General features: G+C 24.6%; 2 protein-coding genes and 1 long non-coding RNA gene across 6 annotated transcripts in view; 2 read left to right on the forward strand and 1 right to left on the reverse strand.

The window, feature by feature from the left end:
• LOC132918412 (uncharacterized) overlaps nucleotides 1-7,863 on the forward strand; it is a 59,406-nt gene extending 51,543 nt beyond the window's left edge. For 2 of the 4 annotated variants that reach the window (XR_009660487.1, XR_009660486.1), the window contains one exon: nucleotides 6,405-6,741. This is a non-coding gene — a long non-coding RNA (uncharacterized LOC132918412). Of the gene's footprint in view, nucleotides 1-6,404; nucleotides 6,745-7,036; nucleotides 7,503-7,588 lie in introns of those variants that run through there. The other 2 variants (XR_009660489.1, XR_009660488.1) reach the window with 2 other exon arrangements.
• A 1,510-nt stretch (nucleotides 7,864-9,373) lies between these two features.
• On the forward strand, nucleotides 9,374-12,058 carry LOC132917822 (lamin-C-like). The gene is made up of 3 exons (XM_060978757.1): nucleotides 9,374-10,270; nucleotides 10,713-10,836; nucleotides 11,938-12,058. The coding sequence occupies exons 1-3, from the start codon at nucleotides 9,876-9,878 to the stop codon at nucleotides 11,965-11,967; spliced, it is 549 nt and encodes a 182-aa protein (XP_060834740.1). The 5' UTR covers nucleotides 9,374-9,875; the 3' UTR covers nucleotides 11,968-12,058.
• A 1,435-nt stretch (nucleotides 12,059-13,493) lies between these two features.
• On the reverse strand, nucleotides 13,494-16,781 carry LOC132930203 (uncharacterized). Its single transcript, XM_060995976.1, has 4 exons — nucleotides 16,773-16,781; nucleotides 14,550-14,709; nucleotides 14,102-14,473; nucleotides 13,494-13,584 (listed from the first exon to the last, which is right to left on the reverse strand). The coding sequence occupies exons 1-4, from the start codon at nucleotides 16,779-16,781 to the stop codon at nucleotides 13,517-13,519; spliced, it is 609 nt and encodes a 202-aa protein (XP_060851959.1). The 3' UTR covers nucleotides 13,494-13,516.
• Between the last annotated feature and the right edge of the window lie 1,268 nt (nucleotides 16,782-18,049).

The following is an 18,049-nucleotide window of genomic DNA, read 5'->3' on the forward strand; positions in this document are numbered from 1 at the left end:
TTTAACATAGCATTTGAATAACTTTAAATTACAAAAACGATGCATATTAATATATAATAACATTTGGTATAATTTAATACCATTATATAAAACACTCTTTTGACAAAAAACATTATTATAAAAAGGTAAACGTATAATTATATTTTTTTAGTATTTATATTAATTGGTAAATTAAGTAGATATGTTTCAAATAATAGTTAGTATTATGATATAACCGATATGAGAATTTTTAATGTTTTATATTTTATTTATATACTAATATTTTACTAGAAAGTAGAAGTTCAAACATTTTAAAGTTTAAATAGTAAATTGTTCGCCGTTTAAATAAGAACCAACACGTGTTTGTAACAATTTATATTATGTTTGGTTTTAAGCACATGCTATTATATGCATTTAATAATTCATTTATTTAATGATATTGTATAATATTATAATTACATTCAAGTAAATTGTATGTGCTGGTAACAATTCATAAGTTTTGGTAATTAATATCACGGCAATCCTAATCACAAATCCATATAATTTAGTTATTATATGTATTATTATATATTTTTAATTATCTATTTTGATTGGAGGTATAACAATAACCTTAATTAAGATTCAAATCATCAATTAATAAAATTAGTCTAATAGTGTTTTATTGAAACTCTTATAATTTAGTAATTACATGAGGTGATATTATTTCATATTAAATTATAACTTTTCTTTTGCATACAAAAAATCAACGTTAATAAAGAGTCATGACATACATTAACAAAAACTATTCTAACAAAAGCTTTACAATTATATTCTTATAATTAAATTATTACATGTTATATTCTATAGCAGGATTACATTTTCAAATTCAATTGTCTATACTCTAACTACGTCTATACTAAATAAAAATGCATTTTTTTTCTCTCTATACTTTGGCTCGCTAAAATTTTAATTTCCTAAACGTTGGCCCTTTAATAACTTTCAGTTGCCTATATCTGTTCTATAGTATTAAATAATAACTTCTACTTATAAGCCACAAAACCAACTTTAGATAAAAGTTATTACACTAATTAATAAATTCTATTCTAACAGCATTATATTGAAATCCTTCTAATTTAATAACCACGTAAGGTTATAATTTTTCATAATTAATTATCACATTTGCTTAGGAGCCTCAAAAACAATATAACTTAAGAGTCATGACATAATTTAATAAAATTTTTCTAACAGTGTTTTATTCAAATCCTTATAATTGAATTTTAACATGAAATATTATATATTATTAAATAGTCACTTTTACTTATAAGTCATAAAAACAACCTTAATTAACTCATGACATAAATTTACAAAATTATTCTAACATCTTTACATTTAAATCCTTTGGATTTAGTAATCATATATGGTGATATTATTTAATATTAAATTATAACTTTTCCTTAGAAGACACAAAACCAACCTTAAATAATAAGTCATGACATAATTTTAAAAAAAATTATTCTAACAGTGTTACATTATAATTATCCTTATAATTGAGTTATAAAATATAATATTATAAATTATTAAATGATCACACAAAAAAATACTTAAATCTGAATTTTACAATATTAATTAAAATTCTCAATATGTCTTAAGTCATAAAGGTTTATAATTATTTTATAATTGTTTTTAATACATGTAGTAATAATTATTAACATAATAACATGGCCTTTTTAATTGTGAGATGAAGGTGTTTAATTTTAATGACTTTTTTTTATGCTTAATGTAATAATTTTAATCTGCCTCCCATTATTATTCCTTTATTGCAAGAAAACACATTATATACAAATATTAATATGGTTTATCTTTTATTTTTTTATAATTTAAGTTGTTGTGGTTTTAGAAAATCTGTTAAAATACATTTTATGTACCTGACATAAATTTTGAAATAAGTACATTTGACATAAGTTAATAGTGGTAAATCATTAGGCATTTAATTATGAGGTTGGGTATCACTAAGATGTTTATGCTGTCATTCTCCTTATATATTAATTGCTCCTAAACTTATGACAAAATACATATTTTTTAGCAATACAATTAAACTTACATTATTTTATTTTTGCCTATTGTTTACATACATAGTTAAAATTTAAAACTATAAAATGTTTAGGAAAATCAATTTAAAATACTCTTTAATTGTGATTAGAAGATATATTGTAATAGGGTTATTGAATATAATTTTTGAAGTGAACACATTTTGATTTAAGTTGATTGTTAATAATTTTAGAGAATGACTAAATAAATTGTAATGTCAGGTATTCCAAAAGTGTTTATGTTTAGCTATTCTTTAAAATTATCCCTATATACATACATAGAATGATAAAATACAATAACGTTTTTACAGATATTAACTATTAATTAGATATATTTCTATCTTATATTGTTATAACATTAATAATTATTACAATTAGCTTAATATTTAAAACATAAAATCATAAGTTAATCTTAAATAGTTATCACAGTTGTTTTGATCTACCTTTATAATTAGGTACTTATTCATTATTATACTTAAGAAATAATATAGGTTCATATTGTATGAATATCTATTAGGTTAATCTCTTATCAATGTAGTTTGTACACATATATATAATTTATATTAAATTATTGAAATTATTTTAGAAAAATCAGTTAAAATAAACTTTTTTAATTAATTGAGAGAAATTATACATGATTTTTGGAATATATATGTTCAAGTATAATTTAGTTTTTATTTTCTATTTATTAGTTCATAGTTGATAATTATAGAGAATGGCTTTAATGATGTTGAATATAGTAAAGAATTTTATGTTTAATCATCCTCAATACATTTTTTATGAATGTATAATTAATAAAATATAATTTCTTTGGCATTTATTTACTTATTTATATTTTTAAGTTTTATTATCTTGTTGCTATTTATTTTTGTATGTTTCAAATTATTCAAATTGAGTTACTTAAATTTTGAAAAATTAGTCAAACTAAATAGTATGTACTTATGATTAATGAATCTATTAAATTGTTAATTTGAGTATAAATATATTGACTTAGTAGTAAGTAGTTAATGTTGATAATTATAGAGAATTCTTTTAACAATAATGTCAGGTATCACAATGCTTAATGTTCAACCATTCTCTATGATAATTTTTGTTATGAATGTATACCAAAATATGAACTTTGAAAACATTTAAGTACTGTATTTTATATAGAGAAAACTGTAAGTAATGTTTATTATTATATAATTATAAATAAATTAAGTTTGTTTAATATATATATATGTATATTATATTATAAATTAATAATTTGGTAACAATTGCATAACATGCATATTAGTATTTTATTACCTATTTATAATTATCTAGTTAGGTATCTATGCGACTAAGGTTACATGATAAAGAAATACAATTGATAGTTTGTATTACCTATTAATTACATATTAATACATTAATTTGTTTTTACATTTTTAATGTCTTACTACAATTAATAATAAAATATTAAGTACTTATTCATTATACACCAGTTATTTATATTATTCTAAAGAAATTAGAACATAAACTAATTTAACCATATTATTTCCACCCTATTGTGTATCATTAATAAATAATAGTTATAAGCATAGACCATTATTTTAACTCTATATTTTATTATGTCCTAAGAATTTATGTAATTGAACATGTTTTTGTTTATCAGTTTCATTCCCGTAAAATAGTTTGAAACGAAACAAGAATTAGTATACCACAGCAAAATGTTTTTGCCAAATAGTAATGGCCTCGTTTCGCATTGATATCTTCTGTGTTGTATCGGAGAAAACTGACCAAAGATTGCCATTGTTCCTTCTATAAAATTGCAAAAATTATTATTATGAAATAGGGACTGAAAACTGCACCTTATCATCACAACACCCAGTATCGCAAGACTGTAAATACACATTTGTGTGTCTATACAGCAACTCTACTTTAAAATCAATACTTTGATCAGCTGAACTGTAGTTAAGCGTACTACGCCCAAAGCTTGTATCATCATGTACTTGGTTGAGAAATCACAAATGTTGACACCACTAGAAGTGAATATTTCTGTATATCTTCTACCGGTACATTGATTGTAAAGATCTGTGGTTGAACAGTATTTTCGATAAGGTTTAACCCTTACACATTCTTCCTGCTATAGATTCTCAATTCACAAATACTTTATACAGCAGACTTCGTTGGCAATGTTTCAGTCATGCACTGTAACTAGGCAGGTATCTTAGAATTTAGCTGTAAATAAATAGAAAGAAAATTTAATATGATTAATTTGTATGCATATTTAAATAACCTAACGACCTGAATATCTGCTTAAATAATATGATATATTCAAAAAAAATCCCCTTGTATTTTATACATATCATATATGTAGAAATACAAGGATACAGCCACAATACAGAGTATAACAACTATAACATAAGAATTTACACATGACAGAAAAACACCTTCCAAATTACCAAATTGTATTATTATCCACTAATGTAAAAATATATTTTTAATTTAATTATTATAAAATTTAATGCTAATCATATATTTAAAAAAAAAAATTTTTATTGAAAAAAAAATGAGTTATTACTTATAGTTAACGCTCATCATAATTTACATTTGTTAGTCATTTCAGTTAAACCCTGTTTATCTACTATACCTAAGTATAGGTAGGTAATAGATATATTATAAATAATAATTTAGATTTAATTTATGTACCTAGGCTGTTTTATTATAAATATTATTAAAAACTAAATTCAGGTATTTATACTAATTGATAAATTATCAATATACATTTTAACTTTTAAGTATCTAAGCCAATTATTGGTGATAAAATTACTATGGTTCAGTGGCGTATTTATTGGGGCCGGGAGGTTTTCCATCAGGGATTGATGATTAAGCAAATAAGAATAGAAAGATTGGTTTCATTTTATAATTTGACTATATTTATACATATAAATATTTAATAAAATAAACTTTTCAGATCATCCCCCCTCCAAAAAAAAACTAGTTGTAAATACGCCACTGATATGGTTTACTATTTACTATATTTCGAAAACAAATGAGTGATGTCATTAAAATTATTGAAAAAAAATAACAATATGTACGATTAATTTTATACTCTTATCGTAAAATGCTAGTGAAGTGAAGTATTTATATGTTTGATGTTCAAATTAAAAGGATTGTAAAGAAAGTCGAAAAATTATATTGAAAATTAATAAACGAGGTATATGTAATCTATGTGAAGGATTGTGTGTAAATCATCTTCATTGTATAATAGTAATATTTATTTAATAGTTATTTCTAAAAATAAATTATTTTACAATAATTTAAAATAAAACATATTAATATTGGTGGGTGGTCGTGTGGTTATCTGGGAAAATAGTATATGCACTTGTATATAGGTTTGATGATATTTTAGTTAGCCATTAAATCACGCAATAACCATAGAAAACGGATTCTCAATAAAGCAACGCGTATCTATAAATTAGGTATATTATCACTGCGTCTAAGTTTGGAGGGTGCTGTAAAAGCGCATGTCCGAAATGGTTGGCTGCAGGGTAGTATGGCATTCTACAGTATGTGAAATATATAATATATATATTTATATATATTCGTATATCTACAATATATTTACGGGTATTATGTAAATTTAATGTTATTAAATAATATTATTATGCAGACATAGGCGCACATTCTGTCTTAAACTAGTGAGTGCTAAAATGTTTTACCCTAAAGCAGAGATTCCCATAGTGGTCTATATCGACCTCATATGGTCGATTCTGACATGCGAGGGGCCTATATAAACGAAAAAAAATTGAGGCTGCACAAGGTTTAAATAGGGGTCCCGAGAGTTATTAAGTCAAAAATGCGATTATTGTAATTTAATTTAATTAACATTTCCTGTAGTTTAAATTATTAAAAAAATTAAATAAATATTGTCATTATTAAAGAAAAAAAGGTATGAATAAAAACAAACTTAACGTGTTTTTTATTTAAAAAATTGCACTCTATAAGTAAACCCTATTCAAGTGAACAGCTCTGTTTAAGGTATAAAAAATATCTAGATAAATTTGTAAAAAATTCAATTTTAAGGGTCTATGAAAATTGAAAAAATTGGCACGTGGTTTACGGGGGAAAAAAAATTGGGAACCTCTGTGCTAAAGTGACCCGTGGCTTCCCCCACATACCTACCTACCTTATAGTCTATACAGTTGTATTTATACCCCCCCCTATACAGTTATACATATACCAGACATAAATTAATTTAATTTCAAAAAAATATATAAATTAAGTACTAGTAGTACTACATTAAAAAAAATCGAAGTACCTAGTAAATGTGATTTTCAATAAACAATCTTTTTTTGTCCAATATATTATAATCAATACTGAATACTTTCATTTTAGCTCAAAATAAGCCGATGGTGCCAGTTTAAGACTTGAGATGCTAAGCACCCCCGTATGTGCGCCAATGTATGCAGTCATGCAGAGTAGTTATCTACACGTCTTCTACCTACACTTCTTGGTGGTCATTCAAAAACAAATGTATCACAATGCACTTCTATCATCCTACCTATAGTATACATAATATGAGTCTCTTTACAGATATATATATACCTAATGAAAAGTAACAATTTTTATTATACTTGCTAATAATATTTATTTATTTACCATTTATATTTTTCTCCGTATTATTTATTTAGGTATATTAATTAATAATATTATAGATCATACATATTATTTAATATTTAGCTATTGTTATATTACTTAATAAAAAATTATAATATTATATATATATATATTATTTATGAACACTAAAAAAGACGAGTGGCAATTCCTTTTTATACATTTTATAATATTGATAAAGAAATAAATCATATTTTTACAAAGATACTCACTACAACAGCAGCTGCAGCAGTTGTAGTTCACTGAGTCCGTGGCAGTCGTATTATATTATATTGTCATCGCGCTATAATATATATAAATAAGTCACGTCTTAAACGACCGTAAGTTTGTCCTGATCGATGTATCTGTTTCAGGCATTGTTGACACGCTCTTTGAGCAACGTCTCCGCGCGAAACGACTACATTTTCACTGATGGCGGTGTTAACGTGACGGACAAAACCTAGGACGACGGTAAACGAATGAGTAATGAACCGCGAACTAGGCCAACACTACATGAATTACTTATCACCTACGGTCCTTGCGCACACCTTTTCGGTCACGGCATTCGGTATCCATAGCAATGAACACACCCAGCCGCAACGAACGGATCGATGGAGCTCTTTGCAAGTGGTTCCAGCTACACACTTAGCCGGTGCCAACACCACAATATATTCTCGTGTTAATAATAATAATAATAATAATAATAATAACAGTTATATACCATTATTCCTTATAGCTGTACATATTAACTACTATTATTTTTTATTATCTCAACTGGGCCTGCTGAAAAGTATACGCCCAACTTCCTCGAGGATAACTAAACAATTATTTATGTATAAGGTAATCATCTATTATTAGTGACTATTCAATAAGTTTATTTACCTAATGTCCTAATGATTTCTTCTTATATATATTCTAATTTTTAGAAACATAAGCGCCTATTCCAGTCGATCTTCTGTCTACTGCTTACCTCAAGTATGGCATATCCAATTCAACAGTTCCATGGTTATGTCCACCAGGCCAAAGAACTAAATTATTTCCCTCATAATTTATGTTTATAATTGCTGTACTTAACTGGACAATATTATTCCACTTTTTTATTTCTTTGTTTTTCACAAATCAAGTACCTACCTTATGAATAAAATATAACTATTAAAACATACAAAATATAAAGGATTAGTTTAATAAACTAACATTTTATTCCTTACAACACTTCTCTTATAATATTTATTATAGTAATTATCCATGTATAATATATATATATTTGAATTATTTTGTACTCCTAGTATGATTCTATATGTACGATTGAGTTCTACATTTTCTAAAATTAAAAAAATTAAAATTAAATACCAATGTTTAAATAAATAACAATTGTTTTTATAAAATATAAATACAAATTACTGGTGTCATTATTAATTATAGGTTCATCATTTTCTTAAATTACTAGAATAAATTATATTTATGTAAAGATATTGTAGACTGTAGTAAGGACAATTATATTTATTACTTATACTTTCATCCAACTCTGAATTTGAACTATCTTCAACTAAAAAAATTTAATTTAAGCTAAACTAACCCAATTACTTTTATATTAAACATTATACATATATGTAGGTATATATTTTTAGATAATATAAATAAATGAGTATTTTTACAAAGTAATACATTTTTATGTTTGAGCAATAAGTTCAATCATTCTTTACAAACATACTAATAATAAATATTATTTACTGCATTAACTGTAAAAACACTGATTTGTTAATTAATATATTTTAATGTTATATATAAGCATATTATAGTTAATCAAATTTATTTTTTAATATTTGGAAATAAAAAGTTAAATTGATTTACTTGGTATGTAATAATTGTGATCAACTAAGTGATTATCTACTGCTATTTTATCAATATCAACATATGTATTCAACACATCATAATTGCAACTTTCCATTATTTTTTTAATATAATATGAAAATACTGTGTTTAAAATATAAATTGTATGATGTATAAAGTATGTAATATCATGTACAATTATACTGTCTACACTGGTATGTGTTGAACATTAGAGATACTTGAAAGAATCATATTATCTTGTACTCTATATATTATGTCTGTAGTCTATCAATTAAAATATAAAATATAAAAATGATTTTTACTGTCTACTATAACAATGAAAATTCACTTGTGATTGGGATAGTGTAATCTTAATGGTGTTATTTACACTAAATATTAAATATTAGGTCCCAGAAATTCCTATCATGATCAAGTCTTACAATTTTAGGTATCTTATTTTTTCAATACCTATATAAAAATACAAATGGAAATACCCTTATGGCTAAACGAATATAGGGAGAAAAAGTCCCACATCACACCTTATACAAATCTAATTCTTAATCGTTAATGACATAATTTCTATTATTGATCGATACTTAAACCCTTAAACAGTGTATAAATTAGTGGGGGGGTCCTTACTTTTTAAAATTCTTAAAATTCGTATAATGTGCATAATTTGCTTACATACCAATGTTTGGGTACTTAGCATATTTGAAAAAAAATATCATTATGTTATATTTTTTTCGATCATTGCTGTTAATTTAATTTAATAGATTTTTACTTTAAAATATTATGTTTTAATAATATTAATTATTCAATTGTAAAATTGTGATTATAATATTATAATTAATATTAAACGCGGCAATTTTTGTTATTGTTAGGTTGGTGTCACCATTGAGATGGAATTGGTGGGATTTTCATTTTTCAAAGCTGGCTTCAATGAATTCCAAACTTCTTTATATCACAAAATGTGTAATTGGGAGAACTCCATCCCTCTCCAACATAGGGTAGGTAATCAATTACACCAAGTTACACGGGCTGCTAATACTAAAATACTAACCGTTTCCATAATTAAGTTGGAATCACTGAAAAATTCGAGTCGGCATCTCCCGGTTTGATGGCGTGGGTTTCCGACCACCATTAAAATTGTTGTGTATATACTAATACTATAGCTATACCGGCGGTTGATTTATATTTTATGATAAATATTTAGTGTTTTATTCCTTTAGTGACCGTGTTATTTCGTTTATAATAATTGTACCTAATTATAAAAATCGATCTTCTTCGCGCCCGATTTCGAAGTGTTAATATCATACATTTTATTTTGTATACGTTTTATTCGAATACTATAATAGTGGTAGTGATCGAAGACCAGCCATTGAAATGTCGCAGACTGCATCAAGAAAAGATGGTGAGAAACAGGGGACCAAAAACATTCCGCAACTGGACGAGTTGTGTAATAAGAGCAGAAGGACAGCGACACTAAACCCTACCAGGTTCAGCCGTAATCAGGAGAATCACGAGCTACAGAATTTGAAAGACCATATCGCTGATTACAGTAGACGCGTTAAGTTCTTGGAAGCCAACAACTCAAAATTAACACAGAAGCTCCATTTTTCAGATGAGGTGAGAACCCGGAAGGTGTCCGAAGTTATGGCATCATGTAAATCTGAATTTGATAAAACTAGAAATGAATTAGAACGCGAAGTTGAACAAAAGAACCGCCTCGAGTTAGAGAATAGGCGTCATATTTTCAAAATAAAACAGCTCAATACAAAGTAAGTACCACGACCATTTGTGATCAATTTCTTGTTAATTTTAAATAATTTAAAATGTAATATTAAAAATAATGATAATATTGGAGTAGAAAAATTAAAATTACTAACCTAAACATAGATTTTAAAAATATAACATATTTTACGTTTTTCATTCATAAAATTATGTTAAACTTGATTTTTTAATTTGATAACATGATATTGATAAAAATGTATTGTCAGATAATAAAAAAATACCATCATAAACATGTTTATTGATTCCTAGCTAATATCAAATTGTGAAAAAAACTTTTTTTCTTACTTGTTCATTCATTAACTTAAAATGAGGTATTATTAAAACAATACTTAATTCGTTATAATAAAATATAAAATATTTTTTACTATAGAGCTGAACAATGTTATTTATAATGTGTCAGAACATTTATTGAGAATTTAATTATTTCAGACTTGACCAAATTTCAAAGGAGTTGGAAGAAACTAAATCATTTGAAGCAAGATATCGCGAAATTACTGTAAAATATGGTGAAGCTTTGATGAACAACAAGAATTTAAAAGACGCAATAATGCAAGTATGTATTATTTATTGATTGATAATTTTGAGTGGAAACTGGCCACCCGAATTTTAGTTAACGTGCTTATCACTGAAGTTAATCTGTGATAATATGTTTTGTTTTGTAAACAAATTTAAAATTTTAACGATTTCAGCCCTTATAATCAACTCCCTTTCAAACTAATCATCCTTTATGTTCGTTAGTTAGCATCATTCGACGACAAAAGCCGTATTTTGTTATCTTATGGTTTTTTATAATTATTTTCACTTTTTTTTTTTAAAAATTTTTGGAAATACTTGTGTTTTGTATTATAAATTGTTTTTAATAATTTTAAATATAATTATTTATCACTACATTTTATTTAAAATATTTATTACCATGTATGATATATAGTACAATGTCCCATGGATCATGTGGGCATAACATGCTGTGTTACAGGGTGTCAATACTGGTGTATTATATATATTAAATTAAAAATATTTCTTATAAAATTTTAGGTCAACACCACAGAATTGATAAGACCTTTCAATATTGCCCACCATATATTGGCGGTATAGAAATTTTATGTTTTTGATAACAAATCTTATTATTAAGATGCATATTTTGGAGGCAAGTTGATAAATGAATAACACAAAAAACAATATTACAGTCTCATATTGTAAAATCATAAAGTTCAACAATTGATATCAGTGAAATATTTTTCAGCGAAGCTTATCCTTTAGGAGTAAATAAACTTGTTTAGGCTTATTGGTTGGTCTTAGTAATAAAATATATTTTAGCTTAAATTATATTATAGTTTTTACATCTATAAGTTCTATTGTTGAATGGATATTTATTAAAATTTAAGTTTTAACTGAACATTGAATACCCCTAACTAATTAAATATTCTTTTTTAAATACTTAACTAAAAAGTAAAAATGCAAAATTCTGATCAAGCTAAAATATTTAATTACTACATAATTAAAAACTTTTATAAAACTTAAATTTTCAGCAAATCTTATGGATGTTATGTTAATAATTGTATTTAATAAAATACAATCAATATATTTGTTACTTAACTAATTAAGTAGATATTAATTAAGAATCTCCAACCACTAATTAAATTGTTTAACGTTTTAGTTGAAACAACACAAAATCAGCAAGAAATAGGATCATTAATGAGTTTATGGCACAATTCAACAACCAATCCAAGCGGTCATTTTTAAATGATTATAAATATTATAAAGAAATTTGCCAAGACTTCACATTCAATCAATAATGAATATAATTTGGAAATTAAATAGTTATAATCATTTGTGAATTTATAACCATTATTTTTTTTAAATTGAATTATAAAATATAAAAGCATTTAATAAAATATCTAGTTTTTTAGTACTTTCTAGTGCAAGGGTGGCCAAATTTTTTTTGGCTGTGATCTACTAAAAATATACTTCACCTTAGAGGATCGACTTCATTTATCGATTATGTTGTTAACTACCACCATGATTAATTTTCTTGTACGTAGCCTAAAAATAAATTCTAACACGATCGACTTTGAAATCGTTTGCGATCGACCGGTCGATCTAGTATTTCATTATGTTTATATATATATATAAATAATAATACTAAAACACACATTCAATAGACACTAAATACTAATTAATTAACTTCAGTTGGTAAACAATTTGTTTATTGGCTATTATCTATGTGATATAATATTTAAATAAAATAATATTATATACTTATTATTTGCATTATAATATTATATTATAGAATAATGACTCATATTTTTGTACTAGTAAACATCTTAGTTGGATGACCTTAAATTAAAATGGTTTTTTATACCTAGATGAAAAAAATGTTTCTTAATAAGTAGAAATAATAAAAATACATTTTTTATAACACACAAAAACATATATTATAATAAATTGACATGATAAGTATTTTTTTTTTTTTTTATAATTCTTTCAAAATAGTTTACATTAAGATATCCATGTAATAATTCTGAAGAGATTCAGTGAATGTAATATTTACAAAGAACAATTGAAAAAAAATTCAACAATATACGATTCACTTTATAAGAATAACAAATTTATCAGGTTGACAGTCGCAGACATCGCGTAAGTTGTGTCCTATATTGTGTATTTTTATTTATTGATAGGTACCTATATAGTTGATTGAATCAACAGAAATAATTTTTAATTTGGAACATATATAGTACACAGCTTAGAGTAATAAAACTAGGTATACAAGTATACAGCCACTTTAAAACAAATTCATTGTCATTAAATCCTAAAATGTTTTTAGATATATTTTCCTATCTTATTGGTTATAACTTTTGGAACAATAAATTATAGAGTATGTTTAATATTATAGAAAAGTGATACTTTATTTGTATTTTATAATAGATTTTTTTATAGTAATTTTCAATCTGTATAAATGTAAATTAGATGAAAACATTGTTCTGCAAGTCACAACCAAACGATTACAGTAGATTATACATAATTAACTCAATTGCTCGGTTGCAGACTATATATTATGGTTATACAAAAATTAATTATCATAATTATTGTGTTAATTTATTAATAGTACTTATATTATGTCAAATATTGATAATAATAATTAAATATTTTATAGTTAAAACACGCTATCAAAAAACTACATAATACAATTGAACTATCAACAAGAAATAGTATTGGGTGTTCACACAGTTGTCAGTTTACAACGGAATAAGCTTGTATTGGCGAAATTTGTTAGAGTATTCATTCAGATCAGACATTCCCCAAGCTGAAAAATATATAAAATATACATCAAGAAAAAATTTGCAAATGAGAATTTACAATAGAAATTGTTAGTGTATATTTACACATATCATAAAATTTATTATAATAATTAAAAACAAAAATGACTATTAATGAAAAACGAGTAAAAAAATAAAACTATAATATTTCTAACTATAATGACTGAATCTTATGATATGATTATTATTGATTGATTTGATTATATTTTTATGTCATTATAATACTGTTGTAAACCTAGGCAGTATAACAATCATTCACATTTATTTTAAATGTCAATACTAACAAAAACAAATTGTATAAACTTACTCCATATTAAAATTAATAGAAACTGTATTTAAATAAAATACTTTAAATATGATTCATCACTAAACAGCGTGTTACAATAACATATATAATTATTTCAATTAAACATAATTTTACTTATAAATAGCCAATAGGTACGTTATTTTACCTACTGAAGTTTATAAAAAGATCTATTAAAGTAAGTAAGTTTGAACACGTACCAAAAGTATCTGGTTGATTATAAGAAGTATCTGAGCGGACAATCCTAGTGGATTGAATATATTCACCTTCACAATCTAGGGACTGAGATGTCTTCAAGGATGTAAATCGATGACGATTATCATTTAAGCCTTTACTCACCAACTGATGGATACTTAATCTCGGATCTTGTGGAGCTAGTTGGACAATTTTTTTTTTTTTTTGAGTAATTTTCTTTGTTTTTCTACGACGCCAGCGTATTGCCAAGTTAGTTATTATTAAATATTTTTTATCTTTAAATACGATGTGATTAACGGTAGAAGTGTAGGTATGACACTCTGAATATATGTACTTATCAAACCAATCTGTTGTGCAAGCTGTGTAATAAGCAAAATCTAAAAAAAAAAACAATTAATAATTTGCAATTTTTTTTTTTGCTACCTATGTATGATATATTGATATTATACTTACAACTTAGAACTATCAAAATAACAAATGCTAATTTTTCAAATGTAGTGTTTGGTATTATAATTAAGACTGTACAGCTCAAAATTAAAACTATTATGAAAACTCCAATGTATGATCCAACAATTATGAAATTCTCTAGCCATTTATAACTTTTCCATTTACGCTAAAAATTAATACAAATGATTAATTAATATTTTTAGAATTATATAAAACATGGTACCATACTTACTATTAATAAAAAATGTATGTAAAATAATCATAACTATTAAATAGATTATCTTTAACAGAAACTGTAACTGTTTATATTCAAATATCGAGATTAATATTCAAAACTAAGAATTCAATTAAAATAAATTTCTAAAAATTGCCATCAGTAAATAAAATATTAAAAATTTAAAACTCATTAAAATTTTTTATAATTTAAATAAAATATTTTTAATCATAATATATTAGTTTTTCTGGTCTTAAGTTAAAAGTTAAACTTGAGTCTTATTATAAATAAAATACACAATGATTCATTGTTTTGAGAAAGAACAGAATGACTATAGCATTTATATAATTATAACTAAATTAATAAATTTTCTACTAACAAAACTATACATATTTTATTTCTATTACCTAGACTTATCATAACACAATAACACAGTATTAGAGAGTTTAAAATTAGAACTTTTTGTAACTTACTCGATACGTATAATATTTTAAGTAAAAATGTAAGTATAATATGGATAGACTAAGATAGAAGATATCACAAATGCTCATTGGTACTTCATGATTTGACATATTATAACAAACTCCTACAACAATAAAATATAGTACAATTATAAAATTAATAAAATTATTTACTATTTTGCATATTAAAACTAGTTTATTTACCATTTTGAAATAAATTTAGTTTGGGTACCAATAAATATAAATAGTAAGAGTCAATTAGTACTGTAAGTATGCCCAATACTCTCCGTAAATATTTCTGAAAAAATAAATATATCAGTACCTCAGCATACCTACAATAATAATCACACATATTAAGATAAGGCAATAATTTGTAAACAACAAATATTCAGTATACATATTTTTACATAAATATATTTAATAGAAATATTGGATTTAACCTAACCGTATGTCTTAAATTAATTAGCAGTAGCTAGTTAGCATAAAATCAAATATAGCATTTGGAAATAATCGAAATAATTTAAATTAAAAAAATCTACTTTATTAGATGATAAGTATTAATTTAAACTATAAGATAAAATTAAACCTTTCAATTGTGTATAATTATGATTTAAGTTTAATCAATAAAAAATAAAATTTACGCGGAATCTAAAATGATGATAACATAACAATTTTATTTTGTAAATTCAGATTTTATTTTAAGGAATTTTTTTAGCTGAACAATTAATAAATTAATGTTATAGTGACGTATATCATAGTTGTCTATGTTATAGGGGCTTAACACAAAACCTCACCTCCCTCCCCTCAAAAAATTTACTTATACAAAATATATCATTAAATGAATAATTTAAAGTGTATATTATTCTAAACAGTAAGCTATACTATATTTTAATTTCAAAGTTATGACTTGCCACCATGTATATTTTAAACAAACTGAATGATGAGTTATATCTACTGTTACTATAATAGTCTATATATGTTGATATACTGAATAAAAAAGTACATTTTAGCTGTAAAACTTCCAAAAAGTATCACAAAGTGGTTATTTTTATTTTAAGGTTATTATTAATAAAGAATTTCAAAATAGAAAAAAATAAAAAAAACAAATAAACGTCATATCTAGAGTTTTTAGAAATTAAAATGGAAAGTTACTAACTATATCGCCATTATTTGAACACTCGTCACTCAATAACACAGTAAGTACCTACTGGCAAGTATGTACCCTAATAAATTATAAATTATATGTAAATAAAAACATCTAAACAGTCATATAGTGAGCAAAACAATAGCTGTGATAACTATAGCTGTAAACAATCAACACCTGTGTAATAAGCTAGTTTAAGCTATTTTTAATAGCTAAAAGTTTATTTTTATTTTAGCAATTAACTTGTTTTTTTTTTACAAACAATATAGCAAATAGGTCCATTACAACAAATTTACTTCTTTATATTTTTTATATTTCTCAAGGGCATATATTTATTTAGTCGACAGCACATTTCATAGTTTCTACTGCACAACTAGTGTCCTAATGCACCTTACAGTTACAATACTTACTAAAGACATATTATAAACAAAAATATTAAGTAATCCGGTTAAAATACCAACAAGAAAGTTAAATATTTGATTTAATCATTATAATAACAACTGGCAGATGTTATAAAAACTATTAATATTAAAGTAAAAAAGCTGAAAATGGCAAATACCAATGTTAAAATAATTTTCACTGGACAAGGGGTATTGATTTTATAATATCAAGCAATTTTGAAATTTAGATGATACTAAAACCCTAATAGTTGGAATAGTTTTAATTTGATTATACAAAAATTAATTTAAAAAATAATAAATGTATTAATGCCTGATGATGTGTCCCAATATATTTATAAATAAAATAATTTGTTAAATGTATCTACTGATCAAGACGAAATTAATTAGTTATTAAACAATGTAAATTTATTATTTATAAATACATATTAATACCTTAATTACAAGCTTTATGGATATTCTTGTTGATATGATCCAATTGCGTACTTCTTCTTCAGTGATATTGATACAATAATCATAAATTAATAGTAAAAAATAACACTTAGAAAAGCGGAAGTCCATTATAGGTATTAATCTGAAAAAATAAAAATAATGGAAATAAATTGAAAATAAATGAGCAAATAGGTGAGCAAACGTTGCTGCACAATAGATTTCAAGTGTACCTATTGAATAGGTCATGTAATAGTGGTGAAAATAATATATTATTGGACGACATATTATTCCGTACAATATACCTTTTGTATACCCGATCCTGACCTATGCTAGAAACACCTAGATCTAGCCGGTAAACCAATACCAACTTACTACGTATTAAAATGTTAAATATACTATAATTATTAATTAAAGTCTATAATAGTAACTTAATAATATGATATTACAGTTTATGAAAAATAATCGTAGGGTATAATAATAAATATTTGAAAAAATACGAGTATTAACATTAACAGTAAAAATAGCAATCTACGATATTCAATATACGAAATAAATACAGAAATACTAGAAAATCTAACAACAATCGCTGTATCACCAGTGATGTAATTGATTGGCGAAAGGGGGCGAGCTACCCCCCCCCCCCCACCAACAAAACAAGCCTTTTTTTAGTCAATATCAATACAAATTAACAAAATGAATTAATGTCTTACTCAATGTAGTTAACGTTAAAACAATTAAGATATAAGTATAATAGATATATAAGGTTACTGAAGTAGCGCAACCAGGATTTTTTCAAAGGGGATGTCCGCCAGTAGCGTATACAGTAGTTCCCCAATAAATTTTCAAATCTGTTTGCA

Source organism: Rhopalosiphum padi, chromosome 1 (genome assembly GCF_020882245.1).
Source record: "Rhopalosiphum padi isolate XX-2018 chromosome 1, ASM2088224v1, whole genome shotgun sequence".
NCBI classification, from domain to species: domain Eukaryota; kingdom Metazoa; phylum Arthropoda; class Insecta; order Hemiptera; family Aphididae; genus Rhopalosiphum; species Rhopalosiphum padi.

Coding starts and splice junctions, on each gene's coding strand:
- LOC132930203 (XM_060995976.1), bottom strand. Junction 14,474..14,549: donor TATTTTGATAGTTCTAAGTT/GTAAGTATAATA, acceptor TTTTTTTTTTAG/ATTTTGCTTATTACACAGCT. Junction 13,585..14,101: donor TAATCAACCAGATACTTTTG/GTACGTGTTCAA, acceptor TATATTTTTCAG/CTTGGGGAATGTCTGATCTG.
- LOC132917822 (XM_060978757.1), top strand. CDS start 9,876: ATGTCGCAGACTGCATCAAGAAAAGATGGTGAGAAACAGGGGACCAAA. Junction 10,271..10,712: donor ATAAAACAGCTCAATACAAA/GTAAGTACCACG, acceptor TAATTATTTCAG/ACTTGACCAAATTTCAAAGG. Junction 10,837..11,937: donor TAAAAGACGCAATAATGCAA/GTATGTATTATT, acceptor TTAACGTTTTAG/TTGAAACAACACAAAATCAG.